Source organism: Aulonocara sp. 'chitande type north' Nkhata Bay, linkage group LG17, assembly GCF_057382095.1.
Source record: "Aulonocara sp. 'chitande type north' Nkhata Bay isolate Kocher_YH1m ecotype deep benthic linkage group LG17, A_spYH_male_GT1.1, whole genome shotgun sequence".
Taxonomy (NCBI): Eukaryota; Metazoa; Chordata; class Actinopteri; order Cichliformes; family Cichlidae; genus Aulonocara; species Aulonocara sp. 'chitande type north' Nkhata Bay.
Window position 1 is genome coordinate 41,049,167 of NC_141360.1, and position 11,490 is coordinate 41,060,656.

At 42.6% G+C, this 11,490-nt stretch overlaps 1 protein-coding gene across 1 annotated transcript; it reads left to right on the forward strand.

Annotated features, from left to right (window-relative positions):
• The first annotated feature begins 3,005 nt into the window (after positions 1 to 3,005).
• abhd8b (abhydrolase domain containing 8b) lies at positions 3,006 to 11,490 on the forward strand. The gene is made up of 5 exons (XM_086268586.1): positions 3,006 to 3,337; positions 6,231 to 7,040; positions 8,745 to 8,915; positions 9,346 to 9,562; positions 10,620 to 11,490. Exons 2-5 carry the CDS (start codon positions 6,241 to 6,243, stop codon positions 10,857 to 10,859), a joined length of 1,428 nt encoding a protein of 475 aa, XP_086124712.1. The 5' UTR covers positions 3,006 to 3,337; positions 6,231 to 6,240; the 3' UTR covers positions 10,860 to 11,490.

The window sequence follows — 11,490 nt, forward strand, 5'->3', positions numbered from 1 at the left end:
CATCCATTGGACGTAAAAAGTACAGCTTATTGCACCGGCAGCATCTGCTCTTATATAACTATCATTAGCTTACAGCTTTAAGTGTTTAAGGTCTGTGCTAACTAAAAATAAAGACAAGATGATAGTTTATTAAATTTTAATGAAATTTGCAGATTGTTTCGGTGAAGTTTAATAAACTCCTTGCTATCTAAAATATAACAGGACACCGGAGTAAATTCTCGAGCATCTCACACTTCTGATAATCAGCTGTCTGCTTGAGGTTTATTCAGCTGTGTAAAAACTATAACTTTAATCTCAGCCAAACCGATTTACTCAGGAACAAATAAAACACTGAAAAAAGCCAAACAATAACATTTTAAGTTATCTTAGTGACTTATATATCATTTTTAACCTGAGTAGTGAAAGACGGCGGTGGGTTTGAAAACGATTTGCTGGGAGTCCGGTGTTCTCACCGGCTCTAGTGAGCCTAGCCCCCGGCTAGCTATCGAGCTAGTGGGTAACAGACGTCTCCGAAAACGTCGGAGCGCTTTTGAAAATATGTGGTGTCCTGATAAACTGAGCAGATATTTGAGGTTTACACAGCTACATTCTCGCCTGAAAATATGTTAAACGTTTATTTTGTGACCCAGAAAGAACAATAAGAGTAATATTAAAACTAAGTAGCTGCCGCCATTGTTGGAATGGCGGCATTCATAGCTGGGCCGCGCTATGAATTCTGGGACAGAGCTACTTCTTCTTTGGTGTTTAACGGCAGCTGGCATCCTTGTACATGCAGTGCTGCCATCTTCTGTTTCAGTCCGTTATTACACTCTTAAATCCTGCTACTTATTCCTGCGTCTTTTGGGATCTTACAAAGCTTCAAACGACGCGTCGACTATTAAATCAGTCGTGGACGATTTTGATAGTCGACTAATCGTGGCAGCCCTAATTTGTATAGTGCTTTACTTTGTCCCTAAGGACCCCAAAGCGCTTTACACTACATTCAGTCATCCACACATTCACACACTGGTGATGGCAGCTACATTGTAGCCACCCTGGGGCGCACTGACAGAGGCGAGGCTGCCGGACACTGGCGCCCCCGGGCCCTCTGACCACCACCAGTAGGTTGCCTACAGGTGGTGGTCAGAGGGCACCGTTGCGGGTGAAGCGTCTTGCCCAAGGACACAACGACCGAGACTGCCCGGGGCTCGAACCGGCAGCCTTCCGATTACAAGACAAACTGCCAACTCTTGAGCCACGATCGCCCCTGTCATTGATATTCAAACCAAGACACTTTCAGAATTTGACCTTTCAAGTTAACCAGTGTAAAATCTAGCTTGCAAAATGCTTGGTGAGAATAGAATAGAATAGAATAGAATAGAATAGAATAGCCTTTATTGTCATTGTACAGAGTACAACGAAATTGGAGTGCCACTCCCTTGGTGCAAGTTTCAATAATAAATATAAATGTAAAATATAAAAAGTACAAAAAAAACAATCGTAAGTACTCAAACAATAGTATGTACAATATATACAGGATAGCAGCATTAATATGATGACAGTATGAATAGCAGCATAATATAATGACAGTGACGGTATGGAATAGGTTCAGTTGTTTTTGTGCTTATTTACTACGGTGATAGCTCTGGGAAAGAAGCTATCCCTGAATCTGTTTGTCCTGGTTTTATGTGACCTGTACCGTCGGCCTGACGGTAATAATTCAAACAGTTGGTTGCTGGGGTGAGAGTAGTCCTTGATGATATTGCCAGCTCTGCTGAGGTACCGAGAGTTTGCAGTGACTTCCAGGCTGGGCAGAGAGCAGCCAGTGATCTTCTGGGCTGTGTTGATGACCCTCTGCAGTACTTTCCTGTCTGCAGCTGAGCACCCTGCATACCATGTTGTTATGCCGTACGTTAGGATGCTCTCTATGGTGGCTCTGTAAAATGTCACCAGCAGCCTCTCCTCCAGGTTGTTCCTCCTGAGCACTCTCAGAAAGTGGAGACGCTGCTGGGCCTTTTTTTTTTTACCACCGCTGTAGTATTTGCAGTCCAGGAGAGGTCATCAGATATCTGCACGCCCAGAAACCTCATGGAGTGTACCCTCTCCACACAGCTCCCGTGAATGTAAAGTGGGGCCGGGTCTGCTCTGCCCTTCCTGAAGTCCAAGATAAGTTCTTTAGTTTTCGTGGTGTTCAGTTGGAGGTTGTTAACTGAACACCACTCAGTCAGTCTGTTGACCTCATCTCTGTAGTCCGACTCATCCCCCCTTGAGATGAGTCCAACCACTGTGGTGTCATCCGCGAAAAGTGAGTAAAGAGAGTTATTTAAAAGTGAGGTGAAGGAAGTATTATTAGAAGTGAGTGAAAGAATTCATGGTTTTGTTAAGCAAGGCTGTCTAAGAAATTGACCACATTTAAAGGGAAACTGTGGCTCAGCTAATTTGCTTTCCTGATCAACAAAAGAAGAGAGAGAGAGACAAAGGGGTGTGGCAGAGAGAGAGAGAGAGAAGCAGACAAGATGCAAGAAAAACAAAGAGGAAGCGGTGAGGAAAGGTGGCAAGGAAGAATGGACTGAGTGCTTTCTAAAAGTGTGCCAGTGGGTTTCGGATGAAAAGCCACCCCCCCTCCCCTCTCTCTCTCACACACACACGCACGCACGCACACACACACACACACACACACACACACACACACACACACACACACACACACACACACACAGGCAGGAACACTTCATGCCCTTAAATGTATGTCGACCAACAAGATTTTTATTGTCAATTGTTCAAACATTTATGCTTATATTAACTTTTTATTTTATTTTAGAAAAGCCGCAGGTATTGTTGTCCGTCCCCCCCCCACACACACACACACCCTTCTTTACGTTTCTTTTTCTTTGCTTTTTTAATTGATTTAAATGTTAATCGGTTTTACTTCACTGGCACCTTTCCCGCCGGACAAACAGGTTTCTCTCCAATTGTCTGGTCTCCCCTTACATAGCAGCAGGGGACAAGTGTTCACTCCCACTAACAGAACAGGGAGCCAACGGTGTTTGTAAGACGATCAGCTATCGATGGATTAAAAACATCCGCGGAGCTCCGGTGGGTTTCTGAGCGCACGCGCAGATATTTCAGCGTGGACGTGGAGTTTCTGGAGCGCGCAGATATGTGGATCTACCTGTGACCCACAAAGAGATGCGCTGTCAGTCGGTCGATACTGGCCGCCATGTGGACAGGGCAACAAAATCCAGATAAATTAGATTACTGGATTGACCGCAACAGATTATAGTTCTCCTACTTCCCCGATGCTTGACGAGAAAACAATCTGAAAAATTAGACGGAATTTGAAGGGAAACAGGGAAAGGTAAGCCTTCTGATTTAATTAGTGTGTTTATCCCATTTTTTTCTGCGGACTGTAAATATTCAGATTATAAAGTAGTTTAAGGATTTCTGCAGGAGGCAAGACGAAGGTCGCTATGTAAAGGTGAGCTCCGTCATTGAAGACGCACGGGTCATTCGTGTAAATAACGGAAAGGATTTTTATTTGACGTTACATTCTAGTGTACACTGAAAAGAGAAACCTTCTGGCACTTGCTTCACCTGATGCATCAGACAGTGAGTCTATTCAAAGAGCTTTGATTGTGTTTAGTGAATGGATGGGCCCAGCAGCTTTAAATACCAGGTACAAGACTCCTATTATTATTATTATTAGTAGTAGTAGAAGAAGAAGACCACCACCCAAACCATTAGAGATGGATTTTCGTTGTTGTTTTGCTTAAATTATTTCTTAATGGTCACTTTGATGAATTTGTAGTTACAACAAACTGGTTATAAAAATGTATAACTTACTAACATATCACATTTCAAAGCTTCAGTCCACACCTGCTATGTGATTCTAGTTGTGTCAAACATGTCAGCAAATGCAATGGATCTTTAATGGTGCAGCACAACTAATACACTGATTAAATAAACAAGTGTGAGACTATAGCAACAGTGAAGCTAATGCAGTTGTTTTTAATCCGAATTACAGTCTCTACTCGTTTTTCTGGGCATCAGTCCCACTGTGATTGTGTCTAACCTGCATGCAATGTTATATAACAGCCAGTCACAGTCTCCGACCGCAGGGCCCGAGCAGGAACTTTAGCAAGAAGCAAACTCACTAATAGGGACGACTTTAATCAGGTGATATTTAAATGGACGGCACAGCCACAGGGAGGATGTTGTGAATATCTGCCTGTGAACATAAGCTCATCATGGTTCAATCAATAGATAGTAACACCCTGGCTGTACTTTGCATAAAAAATATAGTGTTAGATGAATGTAGGTACTTTCATGTGTGACTTTGTGTTACAATATGTTAAAAAAAAGAGTCCTTCCCACTCTGCATCTATGTGAATGTGTCCTGATTCTGTTAAGACCTTCTTTGTGTTCAGTTCATTTACATCAGGGGTGTCAAATTCGTGGCTCGGGGGCCACTTGCGGCCCACGTCACTTGCGGCCCGTATATTGACGTGAAGAAACATAATGCAATTTGAAGGGACTTCTTATGTTTGGGAGGATTTGTTTGTTGTTGAGTGCGATGCTAAAATAAGTTCTTTAAAAAGCCAAAAATGATTCAATATGAAGGCAACATGAGCAGAGAGCACAAACATGCTGAGGGATCGGCTGTCTGCTGTCACAGACTCATGTGTGCACTTAATACAAACAATAGCAGAAGTGATGCCACGTGTGAAAGAGAGAACGAGTGTCATTATTTGGTATTTCAATCAAAGGCTTCAGTTAGTTATGAGTTTGCAGTTTTGTCTTGTTATACAATATTTGAAATGTAAATTCTGGTGAGGGGGATGAGGGGGGATCGGACTATGTGACAGGGGGCGTGGTAGATGGATAAATGTTTATCTTTTATGCTTGTAAGCTGGTTCAGGTTATGATCCAGCCTCGCCAGTATTTTATACAAATGGAACAGGAAATAAAATGCGTCACTCCTTCTGCCTGATCAAAATGATGCCTTTTGTTGTGAGATGAATGGGCGACCCTCACTTATGTGAAAATGCCGCTCTCAGCCTCTTCCTGTCAGTACAGGCAGCACCGCACTGTTATTTGGAGAGTGGATGTGCCAGTATAAGCAGAAAGGACTAAAAGGGCCAAGCAGGAATATTGTTTTACGTTGTGCTTATAATCCCCACATGAAAACAGGAGCTGATGTAAAGTTGAGAGAAAAACGCAACAGTATAAAACTGTCTCTGCACAGTGCCATAGTTTCCTGTTTTTATCCAGAGACAGATTGTGCTCTGTGGACTTAAACAGAGAGACTGAGAGTATAATCCTTTCTAGTAGGGAGGAAGGTAGGATAATGCAGCCAGCAGAGACGCTTGCAGACCCTGCATGGCTGCTGTTGCCATAGCAGATAATCAACCAACAACTGATACTGCAGGAGGACCTGTGTAATGCACAGCGACACCTTTTGGGGGCTGTTTAGTTACAAAATTGTTGCAGAAGTTTCAAAAGAAGCAAGGAAGTAGAAAGGTGGTTGTATTGGAATTGAAGAATATGATATACAGTAGAAGAAGAAGAGCGTGCTGTCTATATGAGCTTAATTTACACCAAAGTAACACTGGCTTTTCTTTATTCATGAATATCCTTCAATAATCACTGAGCAACGCTTCAAAAAAAGCACCTTTAATCACCGATGGGTTGTTGTGTGGTTTTAACCAGTAGTGCTGCTGCGTGTTGCTCCTGCAGAGCGATCACATGGTGGACAGCTTTAACTCAGGGAGCTATTACCATCCGTCTATTAATACCACGAAAGGCCGTGCTGAGTAAAGATGGTGATCAGTTACGTCTGACAGAAAGCAGCAAGGCTTTAAGTTGTAAACAGATGCCGGGTTGTAAAGGCACCTGAACTTGTTTATTTCTCTGAATGGTACATTTAAGCTTCCCAGATAGTCAGTTGATGTAGAGAAGTCTTAAATGACATGCAGCATATATTTAGTTGATATTTGCCATTTAACTCTGCTGTTTCTCCAAATGCATGTGCTTGATGCATGTATGCATGTGTACTGTGCCTTCATCTCCTCATATTCATCTTCCTGAGTGAATTTCTAATGACATGAGCAGAGAATCATTTTGCCATAGTTTTGTGTTCTTATTCTGGCTTAACTAGAGAGCTTGCTTGTATGATAAAGGTTCACATTGCTGCCTGTCTGCATCTCTTCAATGACCCTATGTGTGTTTTTATGTGACTATATTCCCTGCAGACTGGCAGCCATGCTGACCAGCTTTCTGGAAGGTCTGCTCTGCTGCTTCACCTCAAAGCCGACCAATATTGTGGTTCCTGTAGAAACCTCAGAACCTGCTGATGGCTACGAGTTTGTGGAGGTAAAACCGGGCCGCATTCTGCGAGTTCGGCATATCATCCCCGACAGGCCGGTGGTGGAGGAGCCCACCGGGCTTGGTGGGAGTGTGAGCTGCAAACGAAAAATCACAGTTTACCGTAACGGACAGCTGTTCATTGAGAACTTGGGTGACAGGGCGAGTGCAGAGCTGAAAAGCTGCCAGAATGGAGAGACAGAACCCAACAGCACCATGGAGGTAGAACTGACGGACTGTGGTAATTCGTCGCCGCCCGTCAGCATTCCTGAGGCGAGATCAGACTCTCTCACGGCTGGAAACAACGGCGCATCCGACACAGCAGCAGCAGTGGGTGAGGCTTCTGCTGCTGGACAGACTGACCAATCTCAGCAACCCAGGAAGCGCAGGCGGAAGCCCAAGCGCACTGTGGTGATTGACTGTGAAAGGAAGATATCAGCCTGTAAAGGGACACATCCAGATGTGACGTTGTTCTTCATTCACGGAGTCGGAGGTTCGCTGGATATCTGGGGAAGCCAGCTGGACTTCTTTTCTCGGCTGGGCTACGAAGTGATTGCCCCGGACCTGGCAGGACACGGAGCCAGCTCAGCACCGCAGATTCCTGCAGCGTATACGTTCTATGCGCTGGCTGAGGATATGAGAATCATCTTCAAGAGATACGCTCGGAAGAGGAATATCCTCATAGGACACTCTTACGGGTGAGTCCCAGATCACAGCGTTCAAACAGAACACGGTCCGGAGGTCATCCAGAAGTGTTCAGGAAACCTCAGCGCCTCTTTGTTTCAGTCATTTGTCAGGCAAAGATCTGAGATCTTACTGGAGGTTCTGAAATATAAGAATTTACTCTGCAGTTTCATTAAAATTCAACATATTTAGATTTCATGAAGATAAAACAAGAATTTTACCAAACCAACTTCAAGCACTTTAACAGTCACAGCAGTTATAAAGTGATACACAAAAACGATTAAATACATTAAAAACAATCAAAAGTACAAAAATAACACCAATTAAGCTACAATAAAAACAAATACACTGGTTCAAAGACCACAAGGGATGAATAATTAAAAATGTTCAAAACTAATTCTAAAAATAGTTTTTTTAGACACATCATAATAAGCTATGGAAAATAAAGTTGCCAGTAAACAAAAGGTGTAGCAACATACAGTGGGACATGCTATACAGTAACAAAAGATATGTTAAGAAGAACTGTTAAACTTCTATAATTAGAGCTATAATTAAAACCACAAATGTAAATTATACAGCACAGACATTTAGTATGTGAATAACATATATATTTAATTTCAAAGGGACTTTCTAGTCTAACTAAATAAATGATTCTTTGCCCTCATAAGCATGAAACAATAACTTTGAGTAAAATACAACAGAATAAATGGTAAACAGACTGGTTCTTATAAAGTGCTTTTCTACTCTACTCAGCACTCAGGTAGCTTTATACAACTTACATGATTCATCCAAGCAATTTTTTCTATGCATATGTGCTTTCTGACTAACATTTACACTGATGGATGCATCAGAGAGCAACTTTAATTCATTTTTATTTAAATAGCACCAAATCACAACAACAGTCGCCTCAAGGTGCTTCATATTGTAAGGTAGATCGTACAATAATAGATACAGAGAAAAACCCAACAATCATATGACCCCCTATGAGCAGCACTTTGGTGACAGCGGGAAGGAAAAACTCCCTTTTAACAGGAAGAAACCTCCAGCAGAACCAGGCTCAGGGAGGGGCGGGGCCATCTGCTGTGATTGGTTGGGGTTGGGGACTAACTTGGGTTTAGAATCTTTCCCAAGGATATTTGGCACCACCCACAAACCGCCAGCCTTCAGTTAGTATGTATGCTCTGCCTCCTGAATAAACCTGTAAACTGAATCTAGGCCCATCCAGTGAACTCCTTTTGACCAGATTCTAATAAGTGTGTTTTGCATTGTATGTAACAAAAATTACATGGAAAGTTTACACGTAATCAAATTCCTGTAATTTCCTGCAAACAAATGACTTGAAGTCGGCATTTTGTGCATAAATACTTTTTCGAGTGTAGTGAATATAAATAATGCTAAATTTTATTCTGTCTGTTATTTAGCTGGGTCTTATGCTACACTAACTTCCTTTTACTTCCTGTATAGCCATTAAAATCAGTGTTATTGCTGTTAACTGTGATAATTATTGCTCAGTTTCTTACACACTATATTTAATCCAGACTTTAAAGACGTGCTGACTTGTGAAAATGTGAGCAAGTGAAAAAGTGAGGCACAATATTTGGACTCACACATAAAAAAAGGCCAATTCTGAACAGTAGATTTCAAAGATGACTACCACAGCATGATTACCTGGTTTTTTCAGTCTGTCCTGTAACCGGCCTGTTGTTCTTTTTGTCTAGTGTGTCGTTCTGCACCTTCCTGGCTCATGAATATCCAGAACAAATTCACAAGATGGTGATGATCAACGGCGGCGGTCCCACAGCTCTGGAGCCCAGCCTCTGCTCCATCTTCAACCTGCCCACCTGTGTGCTTCACTGCCTCTCCCCGCTGCTCGCCTGGTGCTTTCTCAAGTAAGACAGCGAAATTGAAAGATCCTCCAAGGAAGGAGGCACGACTCAGTTTGTTTTCTGTTTCTCTAAACAGTTGAAGTTCAGGTTTGTAGCCTCCTAAACATAAACGCAATGAGTCCAGTCAGATGAAATGTGCACACAGTTGGGTATTTTGCAGTGTTATACATTGCTTTTTCAATATTACATCATAGTGCCAATATTTATTTAAGACCAATCGTATTTACACATTTTGCAGAAAGAGTGTGAGTAAGAGAGTTTGACAAAGAAATAAAAGTCGTGCAGACAGTAAAACTGTCTGTAGTAGCAAATCCTGTTTATTGTATGTGTAATATCATGTATGTAGGATAATTCTTCTTATGTTTAATCTGCTGTTAAATTAATGTTTAAAATAATAATTTTTTCTTTGGTATAAATGTCGTCTACTCTGCAGGGCGGGCTTTGCTCGGCAGGGCGCCAGGGAGAAGCAGTTGCTGAAAGAGAACAATGCCTTCAATGTGTCGTCTTTTGTGTTGCGTGCCATGATGAGCGGGCAGTACTGGCCTGAGGGGGACGAGGTCTACCACGCTGAGCTGACAGTGCCCGTCCTGCTGGTGCATGGCATGCATGACAAATTTGTCCCTGTTGAAGAGGACCAACGAATGGCAGAAGTAAGTGGGGGGTCTCACACTTCCTAATGAAGCTATTATTATTATAAATAACAGATTGTGGACTGAAAACATCATTCTGTGGTGAAAAGGATAAGAAATGTGTCCCAGTTTGGAAAGAAGAAAATCCAGTTAAAAAACTTCATTAAAACAGACGTTCAGCTTTATTTATACAGCAACAAAGCACAACAACAGGTGCCTCAATGTGCTTTATATTGTAAGGTAGCGAAAACCACAACAATCAGAAGATCCCCAATGAGCAAGTGCTATGGTGACAGTAGGAAGGAAAAACTCCTTTTTAACAGGAAGAAACCTCAGAACCAGCTCAGGGAGGGGCGGGGCCATCTGCTGCAACCAGCTGGGGTGATTGGAGGAAGACGGGACAAAGACGTGGAAGAGCGTCATAATTTCAAAGCTATGTAATATAAGATAAGAATCATCACCTTGCTTTGTGTTTCAAGTTGAACTCTCTGGTGAACATTTGATAATCTTTCAGCCTGGTTCTTCTCTCTGATGAAAATAGCTGCTCTGCACGCAGCCATGAAATTAGCTTAGGAAACAGATCGTTCCCTCAGGGGTCGGTAATCAAAGCAAAGATAGAAATATAATTCTCAGGTGGCCAGAAAAACAACTGAATCAGTGCTTTGCTAAACGAGCAGCAGTTTGCAAACAAATTCACCGTAACAAGCTGAAATATGAAATCAGGTCAGTTTACAGCATCCAGTGAATGTTTAAAAAAATCAGCTGCTTTAACAAATTCTCAGGTAAACAGCAGCTAAAACGATGATGCAGCGGCTGAACTTTAGTGGCTGATTCATGAGAAGAGACACAGAAATTCATGTAAATGCCAAATCGTGTCCTTCTGTCAACTTACACACATAATGTGCTTGTTTTCCGCCCACTAAAAAGGACCAAAAGGTTTTGTTTGGATTCACACTTTGACTCTGATTCATTCATTTGAACTGTAGTTTGTTATTTGCAGAAATATTTGACAATATCATTCAGAAAGTGTTGAGCTGGTGATGAGTCTAACCTTTATTCTTATCCTTATTTTTATCAGATACTTCTAATGGCGTTCCTGAAGGTCTTGGAGGACGGCAGTCACATGGTCATGATGGAGTGTCCGGATCCTGTTAATACGCTCCTGCACGAGTTCTTCCTCTGGGAACCGCTGACCCTCCCAGCGCCAAAGAAAGAGTCCAAAACCCGTCCAGAGACCGCTAAAGCTCGAACTGATAACACTCAGGCGATAGCTGAGCCCAGCAAGGCCCGGCCTGCGACTGCTAAACCAGCCCAATGAAGCGGCAGCAGGTTCACATCAGAGCTGAAACACTGGTTGTTACGGTGAATCGTGGTCGGCCAGTCGGTGCATCACAAGCATCCCAGTGCATCTGGTGCAAGCTGTTAAACCTGATGATGAGCCAGTTAACTGGTCCTGCTGGAGGCGGGACACTCTGCAGAGGTCACTGATTCCAAATAAACACAGCAGCGAGGACGCGTTTGTGCCTTGAACTGATGCGTTACAGTGACGGTACCTGGATCGGGGAAGCACAAATGGAAACAGCCACGAAGGCAACGATGAAAACAGCTGCCAAGTGGGAAAGATGATAAACTGGGACAAGAACATGTGGCTCCTGGTTGAGCACAAGCTGTAATTAACAGCTGAGACTCAACCTTATGAAGTGTAGCTGGATAGTCAGTCATTGTTTTTATTCCTCATAAGTATTGCAAACCTTACCTGTTGTAAAGGTAAGCATGTGAAAATAACAGAATGCCATACGCAAAATAACTAATTGAGAAGATGTTTTTTGATGAAAAACAAAACCTCCGTCCATTGGCCTTTTTCTTCTCTCTTCTCTTCTTCTCACTGATGCATGAAGCTCAGTGTAGCTATGAAAGCAGCTGCTTCTGGTATTTAATAGAAATGCATT